Source organism: Myotis myotis, unplaced genomic scaffold (assembly GCF_014108235.1).
Source record: "Myotis myotis isolate mMyoMyo1 unplaced genomic scaffold, mMyoMyo1.p scaffold_m19_p_16, whole genome shotgun sequence".
NCBI classification, from domain to species: Eukaryota; Metazoa; Chordata; class Mammalia; order Chiroptera; family Vespertilionidae; genus Myotis; species Myotis myotis.
In genome coordinates, this window is record NW_023416320.1 from 24,698,480 (window position 1) to 24,720,951 (window position 22,472).

At 40.8% G+C, this 22,472-nt stretch overlaps 2 protein-coding genes and 1 long non-coding RNA gene across 11 annotated transcripts in view; 1 reads left to right on the forward strand and 2 right to left on the reverse strand.

Annotated features, from left to right (window-relative positions):
- TAF2 (TATA-box binding protein associated factor 2) overlaps positions 1-680 on the reverse strand; it is an 83,082-nt gene extending 82,402 nt beyond the window's left edge. For 5 of the 8 annotated variants that reach the window (XM_036338145.1, XM_036338143.1, XM_036338142.1 and 2 more), the window contains exon 1: positions 339-679. In XM_036338145.1, coding sequence (XP_036194038.1) covers positions 339-421 — 83 coding nt within the window. In that variant the 5' untranslated portion in view covers positions 422-679. Of the gene's footprint in view, positions 1-338 lie in introns of all 8 variants that reach the window. The other 3 variants (XM_036338146.1, XM_036338144.1, XM_036338147.1) reach the window with 2 other exon arrangements.
- Positions 598-21,896, forward strand: LOC118670777. Its single transcript, XR_004972471.1, has 2 exons — positions 598-733; positions 21,356-21,896. It is a non-coding gene; the product is annotated as an uncharacterized LOC118670777 (long non-coding RNA).
- DSCC1 (DNA replication and sister chromatid cohesion 1) lies at positions 2,473-17,165 on the reverse strand. Of its 2 annotated transcripts, none has more exons than XM_036338162.1 (9): positions 16,887-17,165; positions 13,458-13,626; positions 12,266-12,400; positions 9,546-9,636; positions 7,766-7,904; positions 7,250-7,302; positions 6,851-7,005; positions 4,625-4,773; positions 2,473-2,965 (listed from the first exon to the last, which is right to left on the reverse strand). In XM_036338162.1, exons 1-9 carry the CDS (start codon positions 17,063-17,065, stop codon positions 2,857-2,859), a joined length of 1,179 nt encoding a protein of 392 aa, XP_036194055.1. In that variant the 5' UTR covers positions 17,066-17,165; the 3' UTR covers positions 2,473-2,856. The 2 variants fall into 2 exon arrangements, with proteins under 2 accessions (XP_036194055.1, XP_036194054.1); XM_036338161.1 differs by lacking the exon at positions 16,887-17,165 and adding an exon at positions 16,552-16,757.
- Positions 21,897-22,472: the final 576 nt, after the last annotated feature.

Genomic DNA, 22,472 nt, shown 5'->3' on the forward strand with positions numbered 1-22,472 from the left:
AGCAGCTCAAAAATCACTTTATCTTTCATTTTGAAATACTACAAATTTGGGTAACTTGCTTTTCAATTTAGCAACAGCCATGAAAATAAACTTCTTCGGACAAATACAGTTTTGCATTTTAAGAAAAGAAGGTTTATTAACCTGCAGGGGGCATTAAATCTGTTGAATTGCACTGTCGGGCAAAGCGTTTCGCCCTACAAATGGCATTTCCGTCGCAGAGAGTGGGTTCTCGTTTCCCACTAGGTTTCCCAAGCCCGGGTCAGTTTCACGCAAAACCCAAAACAGAACGGATGAGAGCCAAACCCCGAAGAGGAAAGGGCGATGGAAAAAATACTTATAATTTATACGGCCTTGGGCTTTCAAAGCCCTTGTCTCCTTTCTTCCTGTTCATTCTGGCGGGCTCCAAGCCGGTGGGCGGCATGAAGCGATCCCGCGGAGCTGGGCTGCCCGGCTTCCCCGAGGGCGGCGGGCATCACCCGGCGCCGGCCCCGCCGCTCCCGCTCCCCGCAGTCACGCCTCCGGCCGGGCTCCCCGGCGCCCACGGCCGGCCCCGCCGCCTCCGCCTCCGCCTCCAACTCGCTCCCCAACGTAGGATCCCTTCAGCCGCCCTCGCCAAGCTCGGGTCATGGAGATGCTGCTCTCAGCCACCGCTCAACACCACCGCCACTCGACATCCTGCCTGTCACCTGTGACCTCCGACGTCAGCGGAAATGCGACGGCGCCGGAAGTGTTGGTGAGTCTCGGGCGGGGCTGGCGCGATACTGGCGGGTTCCGTATTTGCCATTCAGTGTCTACGTAGTGAATGAGAGCTGCTCAAGTTTAGGAAAGCGAACGCAAATAGCTGTAGTGTGAGTTGAGACGAGCAGGAAGGAAAAGAAGCGGCATTTAAATGTTAGCGGAGCGAAGGTCTGGCGCATGCGCATTGAGAAGTGGGGCGGGGGGCAGGTGTGAGATGAGCCCGGGGACTAGGAACTGGGGAGTCACTGACACCAGGAGGGCTGTGCCTCTGGTTTGCTGTGTGAACAGACACCATCAACTCACTGGGCCCCTGGAGATTAAGTTGTTATAAAATATGTAATTCGACCCGTGATACTCTGACTCAAATTCCAGAGCACTGCTGACTCCGTATTTTAAAAAATAGAACAAAAGATCCACACAGATGCAGAAAAACTTGTTGAAAGACAGGCAAGATGCTGTTGAAGCATCGCATCTATATTTCATGTGCGTGAGAATAAAAACTTTGTAAATTTAAACAACAGTTAAATCTTGGTTGTGAAATACCCATTAATATTATTTTTAACCTTGGACCAGACTTAACTTTGGCCTATCCCCTCCAACTGTCCCCATGGTAAGTTCATTAGTTAAGATGAATTTGAAATTTGGTCTAAACAAAAGCAAATTAGGGAAGTAAAGCTATAAAAAAAATTTATCAAGCATTCCAAAACCAACTAGATACTGTAGTTTTCTAGTGAGTATTGCCTGTGTGAGTTTCTCCGTTACAGGATTGTTGGCAGAGGTGAGAAGACACTGGGTGTTAGACCAATGGGGTCAGACCAGACCTGGGTTCAGCAACCTCCAGACTTGAGTTATGGCTAGGAAAGAATTCAGTCAAGACTCAAACTATAAGAGAGCATTTATTTAGAACATCACAGAGGTAGGAGTAATTTGTAAAAGAAATGGACTTGGGAAACAAGTTATAGAGGCAAACGATGGGCCCTTGGAGCTTAGAAGTGCGGAAGGTAAAGGTGATGCACCTGAGGGGAGGGGGAAAGGGAAGACGCCCATTCTCCAGGAGGGGAGAGGGAGCTGGGTCCTCTGTCCTGAGGACTTTAAGGGTGGAGATTTTAGCGGAGGCCCCAAGGGAAGATCTCAATAGAATATTCAGCAGTTTCCCAGGTGTGTCCTTTCTGGGTAGGGGTCTCCACTGATTGGTCTAAGCCAGGGCAGGGGGTCATTATTCAATGCAACTGGTCCTGAGGTAGCCTCTATTGTCTAGTTTTGCTGCTTTTCTGGGCCTGGAGTTGAAATACAACTGAGGCCTAGATGTTATCTCTAGGGAGGAAAGGTCAGGGGGTCTCAACTACATGACCAGCGATATGCTAGGGGAGGAAAAATCACCTTGGGGACAAGTTCCTACCCTATAACTGTCCATTGCTAGGAACCTGGGTGATCTTCTGTCCTTGGCCTATCATCCTTGCTCTGCTCATGTCTGTCTACCTGCCTACCACAGGATTATAAACTGCAGTATTATTATCCTTCACATCGAATTGAGGATCAAATCCATTTCATCCCATTTCAGCCAGACAAATGGAGGAGCAATTATCAAGTCAATTTCATCAATGAAAATGAGTAATGTAGATAACTGGTAGCATGTAGTGACTTCCTGTTTTGGTGGGAGGTTGAAACTAGATGGGAACCCACTTGCTTGAGAAGTGGCATTTAAGTGCATAAATAATTCTCTTGGCTATTTAGTTCTCCAAAAAAATTTAAATTTATTAATGATTACAATGTCAAATCCTAATGAAAGAAATACAATATTAAATATTTAAAAAGCAAATATTTTCAATAAAACCAAATGAACTATAGAGATATACTAAACATAAGAAATAACACTTTCTTCTGTCCTTGTTTATACTGTGTACCTAATACAAACATAACTTGAAAGACGGAATAGCCTATTACATTTAAGAAAAAAGAAGAGCAGTAGTTTCAAAATGCTTAAGATGAAAAGAAAAATGCCTCATAGTACAAGGTTTTTAAAAGTCTGAAATACAAATGCATAAAAGCATATTTTTCCTATAATAACCAGCAACTTTATAAAGGAACTTTAGTTGCAAAGAAAAGACTGTTGTTCTTTTAAGAAATGGGTCTTCTTGAGTTATAAACTTTAACACCATTTTGCATCGAAGATCGAGAATATTTAGTGAGTAATGCACCTATGGTTTGCTTCTCTCCACACAAATCTCTGTAGGAACAATAAATAAATAAATAAATAGCATAAATATTTTAGGGGACATATTATTCACAGTACTATTTATTTATATTTTTCTCTCCTAAATCTCATAGGGTATGTGTGTGTAGGAGAGACAGGGTAGGGACCAGTTACTAAGCCTTAATTGACCAGGTGCATTGAATGTATTATCTTCAAACTTCACAAGAAGAGTATGAGTAATGTATTATTTAACCCCATACTAGATATGAGGAAACTGAGGCTCAGGAAGTAAAGGACAATCCACATTTTGCAGCCAGCTCTCTATGACTTCAAAGTTTTTGTTTTCCATTTTATCACACAACCTCCAAAGTAGAAATACAAGCAAGCAATGTGATACAGGGGGGTCTAGACTCAGAGAACCTGGATACTAGGCTACCTGTGTGAGCTTGTCAAGGTTACCTGCCCTCCCTGAACTTTAGCTTCCTCTTCTGTACCCCAAAAAAGAGAATATTAGGACGGACACATAATGAGGAAAGGGAAGAATAGGAAGAGAGCAAGAGTTAGATCACGTAGGACCTTGAAAACCATGGAAAGAAGTAGTGATTTAATTCTAAGCATTATGGGAAGCCACTAAGAGAGTTTTAATTAGTGGAAAAGCATAATCCATCTAAGTTTTAAATAATGGAGGCAATGAGTGATGATTATGGAAAGTAGGTGTTGAGTTCATGGAGCATTCATTATACTATATATTCACAAAAAGTGAAAAAGAGGGAGAAGGTAAGGGGGCAAAATAGAAGTAGGGAGACCAATTCCAGGAAATTTTAGCTGCCCGGGTGAAGGCACAGAGCAAGCAGAAAGTTGGGTTTAATCTTTGTATATTTTTGCCTGGGAGATATGAGAAGACAGAGAGAGGGGATCAAAGGAGTGGAGGGTATAGAGTAATAGTTGGAGAAATTGACCAGGTAATCCAATCTGGGTAAAAAGAGAGGACCTAATAGGTGAGACACAGCGAAGAGAGGGAAGTGTTAGTGGCTTCTGGGCTAACTTGTTCTTCTGCAATCTGGCTTCTACAAGATATTAAAGCAAGGCAGCAGGAAAGGTAACAGGTGTCACTCAGAGATGGGTATATAGTCTGACTGTACCTCTAGGAGCCGCAATTTTGCAGGGAGGAGGGCAGAAAAGTGATTTTAGAAGAAGTAGTAAGTGCCCGGCTGGTGTGGCTCAGTGGTTGAACATCAACCTATGAACCAGGAGGTCAGGGTTCAATTCCCATTCAGGGCACATGCCCAGGTTGTGGACTCCACAGTAGGGGGCATGCAGGAGGCAGCCAATCAATGATTCTCTTTCATCATTGATGTTTCTATCTCTCTCTCCCTCTCCCTTCTTCTCTAAAATCAATAAAAATATATTAATATATATGTGTGTATATATATGTGTGTATATATATATATATATATATATATATATATATGAATTAATAAGGAAGAAAGATAACACATACCCTACCTTCAGGATCAGTGGTTATGAGGATAATATAGAAGACAGCCTCCACTTGAGAAAATTTCAAAGGAAGCAGTGTCCTTGGGAAATACTCAAAAATAAAAGTGTTCTAATAAAAATCCAAAACACTATGCCACTCTTTATTAAAAGAACAGCCCTCAAAATTGATATTTAATTTAATAAAGTACTTACTGAATATATGGAGCAATATCTTCTTCTGTCCATTTCTCCCTTAGAGAGAATAGACTATTAAAACGTTCCTGATTATCTTCAGGTAAATCATCTACTTTTAGCAAAAATATGATTTCTGGTCTTGACTGTCTATCCACCAAGGCCAAACCCTATTAAGAAATGAGAAAAAGAGTAAAGTAATGGTCTAATGTTTAAATACAGCTTATTCTTTTATGTTTAGGTTTAGCTTAGTCCAGGGCATTTAAAATGTCAGCTACATGAAACACAAGCTACTGAAACCTAATAATTTTTTTTTTCCATAGAAATGCTTCTTTAAAAAAAAAAAGAAAGAAAAAAGAAATGCTTCTTTAAACTTTGACTTCTTTGACTTCTCCTTTTTCCTCTGTAACCTGGCTTCTACCACACCAATTTATAAAGACAGCTCTAGTTCAAGGTTATCAGTAACCAGTCATTGCCACTGGGCCCTTGGATTCATCACATTAGCTGTTTTCTTTGTTAATGTTGATTATTCCTTCCTCTTTGAATCTTTACCTCTGACATCACCATCTCATTATTTCCCTCCTAACTTGATGTCACAGTTCCTTGGGCCTCTATCCTGCCCCTCTACTCATCTCACTGTCAGTTCTGTATAACCTCAACTAAACCATGATTTCGACGACCGACTACTTGCTAATACCTGTAAGATTTATCTGCAATTCAAATGTCTCTTTGACTGAGCACCTGATCTGTATATACAAACCTATATATGAACTTACAGTATCTGTCACCTAAACCTGCTCTAGTCTCACTGTCCTAGGAAGCCAAGAAACCGAGATATCACCTTAGATTCCATTATTCGAACCCCACACCTAAGTGGTCACTATCCTATAGGTTTTAAGCCCTCAACATTTCTCTATCCATTCTGTATCACTTATTTCTTTAGCTACTACTGTCTTAGTTAGGAATATTTAAGTGTTGAGAGCCTGGATAGTCTCCTTTTCATCATCTAGCCAACCTTCATCCATCCATCCATCCATCCATCCATCCATCTATCCATCTATGCATCCATCCTCATTACCGTCATAGTGTTCTTTCCAAAAGGCAAAACTCATCAGGTTACTTTCCTTGCTACTACACTGAATGAGCCCAAATACTTTCTAGATAGTTTAGGACGTTGATGGCACCTCAGGATCTAGCACAGTGCCTAAGACTTAAAAGGACTTCTGCAAATATTGAGCAAACCCTTTCTCTTATTTTGCAAATACTTATTGAGTATACACTACATGCCAAGCAGGATGCTAAATATTGGCAAGCAACAGCGAACAAAATTCTATCAAAGTGGAGGTGGGCAGCCACATAATTAACACTTTTAAAGCAAAGTGATAAGTGCCATGAAGGAAAAATACAGGGTGTTATGGAAGAGTAAAAGAGAGGCATTTTTTTTTAGAGTGAAGGAAGCCTCTTTGATGAAGTTACTCAAAGATGAGTAGGAGGTAGCCAGATGATATTAGGGAGATCATTCTGGAACAAAAAGCCTTGAGTGACAGCCCTAAGCTAGAAGCCAGCTTGATGATCTTGAAAATTTGAAAGAACACTGGGTATGTATTGAGTAGGACAGAAATTATGAAGGGGAGATTATGGAAGGCCTTGTAGGCCAAAATATGAATTCTGGATTTTATATCTCAAGTGCATTGGGCAACCATTAAAGTGATTTAAGCAAGACATTCATCTAATCTGACTGGCATTTTTTTAAAGATCATTCCAGTAGCACCACAGAGAATGGACCGGAGCAGGGCAAAATTAAAAGTATGGAAGGCCTGGTTAGGGATATTACTGTTATTTATAGCCAAATGAATATGATAGTTTGAGCTAAGATGGTGCTGGTGGAAACTGAGAAAAACCAATGGAGTGGGAATCAGGATTAACTATTTATGGGCCTGAGGGATTTCATCGAGGTGATACTGTTCTAGAACTAGATTGTGGTGATGGCTGTGTAACTCACTAAATTTACCCAAAACCCTTTTTAAAGAAATAAATTTTGTGATATGTAAATTATACTTCAATAAAGTGTTGGGTTTGGGTTTTTTTTTTTTAGAGGATTTTGTGATAGACTGAGAGTATAGTATACACTTAACGGGTAGCTAGGAAAATAAATTGGTTCCAGATTCAGTTCCAACATAAATTTCGTTTCACCTAGTAACTAATGATGATCTGTTGTCATGGTAGCCATCATCATTGCTAGCTCACCTTAAGCTGCTCAAGCCTGGTTATCATTCCTTCAGGGACGCTCTGCTGCCACACTTCCTGAAACTCGGCGAGGTTGAACTTCACTGCATTCTGAAGTAGCATTTGTGCTGTTGCTCTACAGATTTTATCAGCGCTCAAGTCAAAATATATTTCACCTGGGGAAAATAAAGAACTAAACTTCACCTAAAGAAAAGGCTTCCAATGCTTTCATATTATCTTCACCATGTGATACACTCCTATTGTTTCTTTTTCCTCCATGAAATCCCCAGAAGGAATTCTACACAACTCACCTCCCATGATCCATGGAGTCCTTATTTTGGACAGAAACACACCTCAGGAAAGCATACCAATTTTAACATACAAGATTTTATACCCATTAAAATACTTTCCAAATCTTACCTTCCTCTGTATATCTTCTTCCATAACACTTAAGACAGTGTTCAATCATTTCTCTGAAAAATTTAAAACACTCATTTGAAAAGTTATCACATTTTTATACATTATATTTTATATACCACTGTTAACTAGAAACTAAGATATACATTTGTGATTTGAAATAGTAAAAGTGATTTTAGCTGCCAAGTAAAACTTTACATTAGGAACTAACTAATATATACTAGGAAGCTACTATGTACCAGATCCCATGCTAATTATTTTTACATGAATTATATGAGCACAATTCTATTATAAAATAGTTAGCATAATTATTTATTTGTATTTTTAATGCAAAAATAACATAATGCACATTTATTCACGCCAGTACTCAAAATTCCAAGCCCTTCTTGGTTGTATAATTTTTAAATTTCTATAAACTATCAAAATATAAGTAGTCTATGCCCTGGGTTTAGTTCCACCCTGGAAAATAATTTCCTTCGCTTTAAGGAAATCTGGTGTGACAGGGATTAAAATACTTACTCTGGCTCTAATGGTCCAAGTTCCTGAAGGCATATATTCAAAGGAACTTTAGTAAAAGACCATGATTCAGAATCCACAAGCTGAGTTACATGATTGAGAAGTTTCATCTCATAATCAAATTCAAGAATCCTCCAATAACCTACAAATTCAAAGTTATATTTCTCAAAGAACATATTAAGCAAATTAATTGGCTAATAAACTGATAAAGTAGCAGCGTGCTCTTGCCCACCACAAAAAAAAAAAGAGACACTAAAAGTCTTTACTTTAAAAAAAAAAAGTCTTCACTTTCCTAATAAACAATACTTCATTTTATGCTTTCCTCGCATTACAAATTGTGGTTTTTAAAGAGTAGTTCAAATATGACTAACACTGATTTTTTTTTCAAGTGCTTTAATATTAAAATCAATATCTCACAATAATCTTGTTCTAAATGGACGTGGCTGGTACAGTCATTTCATTAGAATGTCATACTAATGAGGTGAAGGCCATGGGTTCGCTCTCCCACACCGCAACCTCCACTGGGGGCACTGCCATGGGCATCACTCTCACCTCAGCTAGCCTGCAAGGGGGTTCTCACGCTCAAAAGGAAGTCTAGTTCATTCCAGAGATAACAGACTCAGAGGTACGATGTGGACCAGTGGCAAAATAAAGGCTGGGCATCAAGATACCCTCCCCTAGTCCCGTGAAAAATGAAAAGCCATCTTATAATCAAAGGCACTACCATCACCCATTGAGAAACAAATCAAGTACACATCTACCACTTCCAAAGGATAATGTTGCTATTCTTAATCTGAAACATAAAGGCAACATTAAAAATGGAGTTGTGATGTAACACTGAGAAAGAAAGCATTTCCTATGCTTAGGACCAAGTGAGCTAAGTGTTTCTAGTTCTCAAGTCAGGCGCAGTTGCTTTACTCAGCAGAATTTGCCACACATTCAAGTTAAGGTTTCACAAAAGTTAATCTTGCTTGAAAGATTGTGAGCAAATTGAATAGTGAATCTATCAACCCGTGCCGATTTCCTCCTTCTTCACACATGGGTGCTGAGTTAAGCTGCTTCTCTGGGCTAGCTTAAAAGGGCTGACAAATGCACATAAACGCCTACTCTTACTGCAGGCCCAGATGCTGGGGAAAAAACTCCAACTGCAGACCGGAAACCAGTCAAAACACTTAAAGAAGATACTACTGGGCTTCTTCCTCAACCCCTGAGACCAATACACACTATTCTATCTTTTACATAGGTTTACTATAAAACCATTTATATTCAAAAGCATGTTACATGTTATCACAAGAAGAAACACAGTCTTATCTTCCAAGCAATTTGGAAATACAATGAGGTTATTAAATTAATTCCGAACCAGGAATTCAAGTTCAAGTTCACCTGGGTTCTATGCCTTATCACTAACTCAATAGGTAGCCCTGGACAAGTCCGTTTCCCTTAAAAATAGGCCTTAGTTTCTTCACCTAAGAAACTAAGAAAAACAATGAAGGGATTAGACTACCTGATACCTAAGACCTTTCTTAAGCTAACATGGTTCTCCTACTACCTCTTAATCCAAAGCAAAAGGTTAAAGTACTGGTCATGGACTGACCTCTTCATGTAAAGAAAATCACATGTATTCTCTACCCATTCCCCAAAATACAAATATCATCATCTGTGAGCCTCCAAAAAGAATAAACAAAACATAATAGGGTGAAGATGTCCAAAAACTTGTCTCTTTTTCTCTTATATGATGCTCAATTCCATCATCATTATTAATAACAATGACAAGTAAAGCTACCTCCAATCTCACAGGCATTTAGAACTTGTAATTGGGCCATTATTTCTTCCTCACTCGCCTGAATTTGGTCAAGCAAATCTTCAGTTGTATACTGAAACAAGAGAAAACGAACAAACAACATTTTAAGACCTTTGAATAATATTTTTTAAGATTCTTGAATTTGGGAGAATACATAAAGTAGATTAAGGCAATATTTAAACACTAGCTCAATTCTTTTGTTAATGTGTAATGATTACTACACAAAATCAGTAGATATCTTTTAAAATATATATTTTTTATTGATTTTTTACAGAGAGGAAGGGAGAGGGATAGAGAGTTAGAAACATCGATGAGAGAGAAACATCGATCAGCTGCCTCCTGCACACCCCCTACTGAGGATGTGCCCACAACCAAGGTACATGCCCTTGACTGGAATCGAACCTGGGACCCTTCAGTCCTAAGGTCGACGCTCTATCCACTGAGTCAAACCGGTCAGGGCATCAGTAGATATCTTAGAAGAAAGCATAAGTGATGTTGGATTTAATAATGGTTTCTTAGATAGGACACCAAAACACAAGCAACAAAAGGAAAAATAGATAAATTGGACGTCATCAAAATGAAAAATTTTTATACTCTGTTCTTCAAAACATCATCAACACAAAAGGACAACTATTGCATGATTCCACTTACATGGGATAGTTAGAGTAGTCAAATTCATAGAAACAGTAAGTAAAATGTTGGTCACGAGAGGCTGGGTGGCAGGGGAATCTAGGGATTTAGTGTATAATAGGTATAGAATTTCAGCTTGGGGAAAATAAAAAATTTCTGTAGATGGATGGTGGTGATGGTCACAAAATAAGGTGAATATACTTAATGCCACAGAAGTATCCACATAAGATTAAAATGGTAAATGTTATGTTATGTATATTTACAATTCTTAAAAAAATCAAGAAAGTGAAAAAACAACCCACAGAATAGGGGAAAATATTTGCATATCATCTATCTGGTAGGAACTTGCATTTAGACTGTATAATGAACTCTCCTACAATTTAGGAACAAAAAGACAAATAACCCGATTAAAAATTGGACAAAGGAGTTCCTAAATAGACATTCTCCAAAAATATATAGTCAATAAGCACATGAAAAAAATGCTCAAAATCATTAGTCATTAGGGGAATGCACATCAAAACCACAATGATACCATTTCAAACCCACTAGCATGGGTATTAAAAAGACAGAAAAAAAACAAGTTTTGTCAAAGATCTGAAGGAATTGGAACCCTCATATGATGGGAATGTAAAATGGTGCAGCCACTGTCTGGCAGTTCTTCGAAAGATTATGCAGAATAAGCACATGACCCGTTAATTCTACTCTTAGATGCATACCCAAGAGAAATGAAAACGTAGTGGCTCAGTTGGTTGAGCATTCTCCTGTGCATCTAAAGGTTGCCAGTTTGATTTCCATTCAAGGCACATACCTAGGTTTCGGGTTCCATCCCCAGTCAGGGAGCCTAGGGAAGTCAACCGATCCATGTCTCTGTTTGCCGCCCCCCTCCTCCCCCCCACCCCACTTCCTCTAAGCATGGCCCTGATGGATTATTTAAAAAAAAAAAAAAAGTTTAGAAAATTTAAGTGCAACAGTAACTTGTATATGAGTGCACACAGCACAGCAGTGTTGTTCATCTCAATTAAAAATGCCCATCAACTGATGAATGGATGGATGAAATGTGGATATAGCCATAAAGTAGGGTAATATTCAGCAATAAAAAGGAATTAACTACTGATACATGCTATAATATGAATGAAACTTGAAAACATCATGCTAAGTCAAACAAGAAGCCAATCAGAGAAGGCCACAAATGATATAATTCCATTCATGTGAAATGTCCAGAAGAGGCAAATCAATAGAAATAGAAAGTAGATTAGTGGTGGCCTAGGGCTGAGGTGGAAGAGGGAAATTGGGAAAAATAGAATTGGAAGGTAATAGCTGAAGGATACAAGGTTTCTTTTGAGGCTGATGAAAATGTTCTAAATTTCATCAGGGTGATAATTGCACACCACTGTAAATATACTAAAAAACATTGAATTATATATACACTTTAAAAATAAGTGAATTGTTTGGTATATAAGTTATATCTAAATAAAGGTGTAACCCCCCCCTCCCCCCCAAAAAAAATCAATGGAGAAAAAGAGAACTTCTAATACAAATATGGTCTTCAGAATACCAGTAGAGTTCTATAATTTTGAATTACATTAAAAACTCTTAAAAACATTTTTACTTGGTTTATATTTTTCCATATTTCCAAGAATTAGTCAATTTTGACATTAGAGTAAGAATACTTTTTACAATGTATTCCTATACTTACCATAATGTCTTTTCTAAAAAGTCCCTAATTATAACTTTCAATTAAATAAAAATCTAACTTGTAAAAAACTATTTTTGCATAGTTAGGAACATGAGCTTTCAGCCAGGTAAATGTCACCATATGTAGAATTTGCTTTAAAATACTCCAGAAAAAGGAAAACAAGGTAGGAGGAAGCAGGGGATAGAAAAAAGCAAGACTGACAAAATATTGTTAAATGTTCAACTGAGTGATGAATACACGGTACTCTTTCTGCTTCTGGATAGGTCTGAAATTTTCATAATATAAAGTTTAAAATGTAAAAATGTCACCAGTAAGTGCCTGTAATTATAGTTCTATTTTTTAAATTCCAAATAAAAAGTGAAAATAATAGTCTTACTTTTGAGCAATTGGAATCCTTTTCCTTTTGACTGTCAGGTCCTTCATAGGTATTTGCCATTAAAAGTCTCTTTAGCTTCTTTAATTTAGGTCTACATCTTCTTAGTTCCCAATAATTATTAGAAAAACCAAAGATCTAAAAATTATAAATATATTATAACTTTTTAGGGTTCATTCTAAAAGAAAAATCTCAAACAATTTCAACCCACCCATCTGCCCTCAACAAGAAGCAAAGGGAAATGGTTGTTCTGCTTTCTGTTGGGAAGGCACCGATCCAGCGCCTCAAACAGGTGGATAGGCATCTTCAGGAATCTTTTCAAACCCCATTTCAGAAGCTACTGCCAACACAGTGAGAACCAATAACTGAGCTCCGTATCTCACGTGTACTTTGGAAACCAGAGTATGCCCAGGGAAGAATAACCAGAAAGGTGACAATTTTACAAACAAAATAGAAACAACTGAAAATGAATACTTTTAGACTGAACAACAGAAAATAAACAAGAGACATTGCACGGTCTTCAAATAATGACGAAATGTTAAAGGGAAGAGGGAACCTTTGTTCTGTGTTACTCATGATGTCAAAATTAAGCCAACGATAAGGGAGAAAAACTTCAAGAACGCTGTACTATTTAGAATTGCAGCTAGCTCCTTATTGGACTGGTGAACCAGTGAGAGACCTACCGCTCAAGGAAATCCAGTTGATAGAGGCTAAATGATGCATAAAGAACTGTTATTCCTCTCTGTATCGCCAGAACCTGCCTGACGTCTAACACTTAGTAGGGGCCCAGTAAGTGTTTCACATGAGAGGAGAAAAGGCTGAAATGGATCATCTCCAGGTGCCTTCCAATTCTAAAATGGAAGGTCAGGGGATGCTTCTGCTCTCGAATTAGTTCAAAGTATGATTGACAAGACAAGGCCCAGAGCCTGATGTTTGCTGCTGAATTTAAGGCCTTCAAAAGAGGAGCGTAAGGACTAAAACAGAAAGACTGATGTCATCCATAGCCCACAAACTGGCAAACAAAGACAACGTCACAAGACAACAAAAACAATGCTGAGAGCTTTCAAATATCATTAGAGAACTTTTCAGAGTTCCTGTGGGTATACATTACATTTCTAAAGTTTTTAATTAAAGGCAAGATTAGACATGTGTTGTCATTCTCATACTTATATAATCAGGAGACAAACTATAGTACCTCAGTGTGAATAATGTTACAGCGGGTTTCTTCCATCTTCAGCTGGTCTGGAGTTTTACAACCAGGAATTAAAAGCAACATATTGGAAGTATCTGCTATCTTCAAGTCATAGGTCTTGTCTTTACTGCACAGCACAGCCTGTTCATCTTTATCACCACGAATCACCATACTACAGGAAAATGGAAAAAGAAAATACATGATTTATTGATATGCCAATGGACATCTTCATTATAAACTGTTCCCCGAATCCTCTAGGCCAGTGGTCGGCAAACTGCGGCTCTTTGGCCCCTTGAGTGTGGCTCTTCCACAAAATACCACGTGCGGGCGTGCACGTACAGTGCGATTGAAACTTCGTGGCCCATGCGCAGAAGTCGGTATTTTGTGGAAGAGCCACACTTAAGGGGCCAAAGAGCCGCATGTGGCTCGTGAGCCGCAGTTTTCTGACCACTGCTCTAGGCTGATAGAATTCAAAATTTGTCATGATGCTCTCATAGGCCTCACACAATGATGGGCTCCACAGAGCAAGAACTGGGCCAATTGAGGGCCAGCAGGGCAGCAGGTGGCCTCACTAGGGAAAAATAACATGGACAAGAAAAAGCCAAAGAGGCCAAATGTTGCCCTAGCTGGTTTGACTCAGTGGCTAGAGCAGCAGCCTGTGGACTGAAGGGTCCCGTGTTTGATTCCAGTCAAGGGCACATGTCTAGGTTGTGGGCTCAATCCCGAGTAGGAGGCGTGCAGGAGGCAGCTGATCAATGATTCTTTTTCATCATTGATGTTTCTATCTCTCTCCCTCTCCCTTCCTCTCTGAAATCAATATAAATATATTTTTAAAAAGGAGGCCAAAAAAAAAAAAAAAAATAAAAAATAAATAAAAAATTTTAAAAAAAGGAGGCCAAATGTCTCCATATGGCATCATTGTGCAAACTAAGGGAAGAGCAAAAGACAAAGCATCCAGAAGCTTCAGTCAAGATGTTACAATTTTCTAAAACATGCGCAAGCAGTACTCCTCAAACTTATGTAGGAATATCTTTGGGAATCCTGCTAAAAAGCAGATGGGGATTCAATAGGTCTGGGGATGGGACCTAGAACTCTGCATTTGTAACAAGCTCCCAGATGATGTCCACGCTGCTGGTCCCAGATCCCATCCAAGAGTGGTCCTTCTTGTTTTGTTCCAAACAAAGGGGCACATCTTGGCCTAACCATCAGCTATGTCACAAAGAAATTGGGACCCTGTGAAAAGAAGGCTACGATGCTGAATACAAAATATGAAGATATGTTTACAAACTGGTCTAAATAAAGTCTCTGATAAAGGGTCACAGGTGGAAAAAAGCAGCAGGAAGGGAGAGGGAAAGGATAAAAAGTGAGGAGGAGGAAAAAGAAAGACCAAACACAAAGATGCTGAAATGGCAACAAGAGAATTGGTTCTAGCAGGGTTCCTCATCTGTAAAGCATTTAACCCTCCTGCATACAATCCACTTCTTTTAAAGAATTTAAAAACCTGAAATAGAAGCCTGTATAAATATTTTTAAACTAAGCCTCTGTTTAAGTGAAAAGAATAAAAGGTTTCTATAGCCTCCTGGTGCTAATAACATTTAATACTCCCAAGTACCTATTCTGTTTATTTCTACACTAGAGGCCCAGTGCATGAATTCGTGCATGGGTGGAGTCCGGTCAGTGGATCAGTGGTTCGGCCTGCAGACCAAAGGGTCCCTGATCGGGGTGTTGGGGGCCAGGTTGGCCATGGAGGGGGAGGGGGATTGGGGCCTGGATCAGGCTGGTTGGCTGCCGCAGTGCGTGTCATAGCCACCAGTCCTTCTGGTCATTCTGGTTATTCACAGTTCCGGTCGCTGGGCTCTTATATATATGGATTGCACTAGCCCTGCTTTGTAATATTTTGTTTAGAACTATCCCCCCCTCACTCACATGCACACACAAATTTTAAAATTCACATTTCCAGGTTTCTGTTTTTCTGGGTTTTGCCAGGTAGGTTAATTATAACTGGGCAAAGAGAAGGTCCTCACATCTGAAGTCCTTTCTCAAATCCCTGCCAACTCAGTGGGGATGAAAACCCATGAGTGAAGTTCTCCATCAGGTCCCTTAAAGAAACTTAGTGGCCAGCATCTGGAGACTGTCCATCTATAATAATAAAAGCGTAATATGCTAATTAGACCAGACAGCTGAACAACCTTCCGGACATCCCTCCTGACAACCTCCTGGACGAAGCTGGGACTGCGAGGGCCGAGCCCCTTGCATGAATTTCATGCATCGGCCTCTAGTTGAACTATAATATTGCTTGATGGGTGAAGCATGAGAACTGAAGGACAGCTAAAGGATTCAATTTAAAGGAACCTACAAGAGAACAAACTAATATAATAAAATACAGGTATTGGAGGAACCTATAATGCAGAAGAGATTCAAGCCACAGCTTGTAATCCTAACTTGCAGGAGTTGGGACTGCACAAAATTGAGCGATAAATAAAGAAAAAAGGGATAAAAAAAAAAAAAAAAACTAAAGAAAAAGGCCCTAGCTGATTGGCTCAGTGGATCGGCCTGCAGACCAAAGAGTCCCGGGTTCGATTCTGGTCAAGGGCATTTAAGTTGGTTGCAGGCTCCTCCCTGGCCCTGATCAGGGCTGATGAAGGAGGTAATATCCTTGTGTCTCTTTCACATCAATATTTCTCTCTGTCTTTCCCTCTCGCTTCCACTCTTTCTAAAAATCAATGGAAAAATATCCTTGGGTGAGGATTAAAAAGAAAAAAGAAAAAAAACTAAAGGAAAAGAATAATTCTCTAGACTTCTCCTTTAAAAAAAATTTATCGATTTCAGAGAGGAAGGGAAAGGGAGATAGAAACATCAGTGATGAGAGAATCATTGATCGGCTGCCTTCTGCACGCCTCCTCCTGGGAATCGAGCCTGCAACCCAGGCATGTGCCCTGACCTGACCTCCTGGTTCATGGTCGATGCTCAACCACTGAGCGACACCAGCCAGGCTGTTAAAATGGCTTTAGATGTATTCCCTACAGTCCCACCTATTATCTGAATAAAATATATATAAGTAGAAGGGAGGAAGAACTCTATAGACATTAGCTATTACCATCAGATTTCAAGGTAGAAGGTCCAAAGGTTCTCTGCAGTCCCTGGCATCACTGTTAATATTGTCAAAACCTCACTTAGGTTCTACATGTTTCCTCGGCTGTTTCCGCTGACACAGGCCTGCAAGACCAGCTGGAGCAGTCCTATGGGTCACACCATCCAGCTCACTGCACGGCCTAGCAGTGGCGTGGAACCCTAGGGAAAAGACAGCGAGCTGGGGATCCGGCCACCAATCCGCTGTGAGCCTCCCCCCCCCCCCCCCCCACGGCAAATAAATGCACCTCTCTGGCCAAGATCCCCATCAGAGAAAATCAGGAGGCGCGGCGCCCGGCTCACCTGCACCCCGCCTCCAGCTGCTGGCACAGCGCGGGCTCCAGCTCCAGGAGGCAGAAGTCGCCGGCGGCCGCGCTGGCCCCCGGGCCGAAGCCCAGGCACTGCACGGCGGGCAGCAGCTCCGCGGGGTTCAGCTTGGCGATCTGCAGCGTCGCGTCCACCTCGTCGCGGGTCCTCCTCATGGCTGCGCGGGGTTGGGGGGCCGCAGAATTAGAAACTAGAACTAAATCTCCCGAGCTGCCGCGACTCGGAAATTTACACGGAACCAAGCTGTTTCTAAAGCGCGCCAAAGTGGCTGGCGGCGTGTTTCCGGGGCGGAGCGCGCTGCGGGCGCATCCCCGGGGAGGTCCCAAAGCCGCTGCGTGCGCCAGCCCGGCTGCTGCCAGGTCTCTGCTGGGCGAGCCCGCGATGTTGCAAAGAAACACTTTCGTTTTTCCGGGGTCATCTCGGTGGAAGCTTTGGCGGCAGAGCTGCGACCCCGCGGCGTGCCACGCGGAACCCTTACCCACCCCTCCCGATGCCCCTCTTATTTACCGACAATACTCCGTTTCCTAGCCTGCAAAATAGTCTCATCTTCTGCTAGTGGTGGGCCTTGAAATAGCACTTTGCACGCATAATTTCATAAACCACAATCCTGTAAAATGGGCCCTCAGTCATCCCGTTTTGCAAATGAGGGAGCAAGCTCCTTGCCTGTGGTTGTACAGCCAAGAGGTGGCAAAGTCTGCTTCCAGCCCAGGCTATGGCTCTAAAACCATCCTGCTGGGTTTGGTGCAAACACTGTGGACCGGGAGCTAGGCCCTGGTGGAATTTATTTGGATCTGGGGACCTTCATATCATATCTAGGAGACACCATCCGTTGGTTGAGTACCTAGTCTGTGCTGGATGGCAAGTTGGGACCAGTGTCAAGAGGAAGCCAACATTTCTGGTGGTCAGAAGGCCCTGCATTTGCCTGCAGTAGACAGGCAAACTCACCCTGTAAGATGTGTAAACCTCCCACTATGTGTTCTCTAAGGCAAGATCTTACAGTAACCGGAATACAAACTTTTAAGAGAAGAGCTCATCATCCCATATAGTAAAAGGCTAATAAGCAAATAGATGGAATGGCGGAATGACCGGTTGCTATGGCGCACACTGACCACCAGGGAGCAGATCTGGGCTCATGGCTGGCAAGCGCAGGGGCGGCAGCGCTAAGGACCCCTCAGGGAATGTCTGCCTGCCTGCTTAGGCCTGTCCCCTAAGCCAGCAGGTGGACATCCCCCGAGGGGTCCTGGACTGTGAGAGAGTGCAGGCAAGCTGAGGGACCCCCCTTCCAGTGCACAAATGTCGTGCACCAGGCCTCTAGTATGCATATAAGTTCCCCGATTAATCTCTCCTCCACATCCCTAAACCCCCACAGCACCCACATCCCCACCTTCCCTCTGAAATTCCTCAGTCTGTTCCATGGTTCTATGTCTCTGTATCTATTTTGTTCATCCATTTATTTTGTTCATTAGTTTCCACACATGAGTGAGATGTGATACTTATCTTTCTCTGACTGGCTTATTTCACTTAGCACAATATTCTCCAGGTCCGTCCATGCTATTGCAAATGGTAAGAGTTCATTCTTTTTCTACTGCCACATAGTATTCCATTGTGTAAATGTACCACAGCTTTTTTATCCACTCATCTGCTGATGGGCACTTGGGCTGTTTCCAAATCTTAGCTATTATAAATTGTGCAGATATGCTTTTATTGTTTCTAAGACTGTAAAGCTATAAAGTTTACTAGGATATGATTTAGGTCATCATTAAGCAGAGCACCCAGCATATAATGGATCTTCATATACATGTTTGCTGAACAATTGAATGAATGAATTGTAATAAAGTTTACTTCTAAGAAGGGGAGTGGAAGAGGACATCAAAAGAGATTTTTGATTTATCTTTAATGTATAGGTTTTAACACTGAGCATATTCATGCATTAAATGTGTAATTAAACACACTAAAAATATTTTCCTCCGTATTACAAAACCCAATGTTCAGACAAACAACTTCAAATGCACAGATGATAAATCATTCATGAATAGAGTAGAGAGAGAAAGGGAGGGAAAAGGGAGAAAGCAAGAGTTGCTCATTTTATTTTGTGGCACATATTTAAGGGAAACAAGAGTAAAAGGAGACCAGTAAGAGCCCAAATGAATGATGAAGGTGGCTGGGTATGAGAAATAATTTTTTAAATAGAATGGGCAACAGTGGCTATTTGATTCGGCATGAGGATTAGGAGAGGGGAAAGAGGCAATGATGAATTCTAGATTCCTGTATGGGCATTTCCTGCCATGTACAACATAGTATAAGAAGGATAGGAACAGATTGGGGTGAGATGGAATGAGTTCTGGTTTTGATATGTGGAGATGGAGAGGCCATGGGAATATACAGGTGAGGACATGCCTTGGACTTCGATCTAGAGATGATGCAGGTTTTCTGGGGCTCCAAGGACCTGAGGGTCTGTGACCCGCTGTGGGTTCTTGACTTCTCACAGGAAAGAATTCAAATATGAGCCAGCATAGAGTTTAAAGTGAAAGTGAGTTTATTAGTGAAGCAGTGAGACTGAGAATAGGCCACTCCACAGACAGAGTAGCCCCCTTTAGCGGAATTTGCTTCCTTTATTGAGGTTCATTTAATCAAGAGTAGAGTATTCAATAAAGGGAAGGAATATGCAGGATCTGCCTGGGCAAGAGGCAGTGATTTCGCAGAGGAGCTCTGCAGGCCATTTTGTGTCCTTATATGGGCTTTTCATTTCTGATCATGGCTGAGAGGGATGTGTCATTTAGCATGCTAATATATTAAGTGGGTGTATAATGAGGCTAGGGGTTACCATGAGGTGAAATCAGTCACCACGTTGGATTGAACTTCTGGTTTTAGGTTATAAATTGGTGTTCTGGGGGTGGTCTTACTTCTTTTTTTTTTTTTTAAATATATTTTATTGATATTTTACAGAGAGGAAGGGAGAGAGATAGAGAGTTAGAAACATCGATGAGAGAGAAACATCGATCAGCTGCCTCCTGCACATCTCCTACTGGGGATATGCCCGCAACCCAGGTACATGCCCTTGACCGGAACCGAACCTGGGACCTTTCAGTCCACAGGCCGACGCTCTGCTCTATCCACTGAGCCAAACCGGTTTCGGCTGGTCTTACTTCTTGATAGTTCCAGTAGCTTTTATTGATTGCAGCTGTTCTGCCACAGACCCTATCTCAGAGCTTGGAATTTGAATAAAGGTGTGGCCAGGAACTAGAAGATAAAGCTTTTATTTTATTTTTAACATTTTCACATTCCTAGAAAATCCTTTTTCTTTTTTTGTTAATTCTCACTAGAGGATATTTTTTTCCATTAATTTTAGAAAGAGTAGAAGGGATGGGGAGAGACAGAGAGAAAGAAACATCCATGTGAGAGACACATTCATTGGTTGCCTCCTGCATGCACATCGAATCCTTGACCCTCCCAACCACTGTGCCAAACCGGCTAAGGCTAAAAATAAAGGTTTTAAATGCTTGTATAGGGTAGTAATAATTGTGCCTATGAATGAGATCACCCAGGAAGAGGGTGACGTACAACTGAACACTGGGCTGAAAATGAAGGTTTACCAACATTTGAGGTGGGAGGAAAAATAGAATAAAGTAGCGTCTTGGAAACTATATTACCTTATGTTTACATAAATTACTCTGGATAAAGAAGTTCTGATTTACAAGATTCATTTAATTCTATGGGAAATAAGTTAAATTCTAACTTCCTTTGTTAAATAAGCCTTAAAGGCGTTGCTTATAAAACAAGCAGAATTTTCTCCACTAGATGGTGGTATTGTTTTGTTTCACAGAAACACTGCCCTAGAAAAGTGAAGGAATATCAAATATTTACTGAACTTCGTACCCTATATATATTATCTCATCCAATCCCTACAATAGTATAAGTCAGATCATGACAATCTTTGTTCAAAATCCCCCAGTGGATTCATATCTTTAGAGTTAAAAAGAAAAGTCCTTACTAAGGCCCTTAAAACCTTATACAATCTCTATTGTAATCCCTCCCCCACATTCTCTAAATTCATAGGCTACACTTCTGCCTCAAGGCTATTCTGTTTTTAAAACAACCTGATTGAGATATAAATTAAGTAAAATAAACTGCACCTATTTAAAGGGTATAATTTAATGACTTGACAAATGCAGATCATTCTCATTGAGGCAGGATAGGGAGAAGCCAGGAAAATTCCTTGGCAGGTGGAATGGGGAAACAGATAGCTTATTCAAACTGGCCTCAGGCAGCACCCTACTCACCTGCCTTCTATACCCTTGCAGGGCCACTCCCTTAAGCATCAAGCCCTCAGCACAATGAGGTTCTGATCAGCATCAAATAATCTTAGGAACAAAGCCTTTGATCTGTTGACCCCAGACACAGAGTTTTGCTCAAACTACAAATAATATCTAGGCCTTGTGTTTCAGATCCAGGCCCAGAAAAGCAGCAAAACCGGATGAAGCGATGCTGTGGTTGACCTCAGGACCAGATGCATTTACCAATGACTAGCGCCAACCAATCAGTAGGGACCACACCCTGACTCAATACACTCATTTTGGTGAATCAGCGTATTAAAGGACACACCTGTAAAGCTGATGAATATTCTATTGAGATCCTACCTTGAGGCTCCCCTAAAATTCTAGCCTTTAGGAAACTGATAAAAACCCTAAGACAACAGACACTGCACATGCTCTCCCTGAAGCATGCCCCTGCCTTCTTTCTCCTAAGCTCTAAAGTTCCCACAAGACTTAAAACCAGGGGAGCAGTGGGCAGCTCCAACTTGTCACTGGCTAACCCCCCTGAACCTGGTTCCAAGGTCTCTTCTTTGCCTCTGTAACTTGATTCCTGAGACCACATAGGCCAGCTGTCTCACTTCTGCCTCTGAGACTTTCTTTCTGAGCAGTCCACTTGAATCTTCTCTTCCAGTGTATTTTTGCTTTGTATGTTAAGTAAACTTCTTGTGTTACAGTTATTGGCTCTGAATTCTTTCTTTGCCACACTCAAGAACTGAGAGCCAACATCAGCAGTTACACTCATCACCCCAAAATTTTTCTTATGTCCCTTAGAAAAAGAAGGAATATTTATTAAATATGAACTGCTATGTACTTTGGGTTTGCTTTACTTTTTTTTCTAGTTTTTATTTTTTTAATCATTGATTTTAGGCCTTTCTTCTTTTCTAATATAAACAGTTAAAACTATAAATAAATTGCCAAAACCAGTTTGTCTCGGTGGATAGAGCATCGGCCTGCGGACTGAAGGGTCCCGGGTTTGATTCCGGCCGGGGGCATGTGCCTTGGTTGTGGGCACATCCCCAGTGGGAGGTGTGTGGCAGGCGGCTGATCGATGTTTCTCTCTCATCGGTGTTTCTGACTCTCTATCCCTATCCCTTCCTCTCTGTAAAAAATCAATAAAAATATATTTAAAAAACAAACAAACAAAAAAAAACTATAAATCTTCCTCTAATCTCTGTTTTAGTGGTATCCCACAAATTTTGAAACATTATCTTTAATTATCACCCGTTTGAAATATTTCCTAATTCTGTTT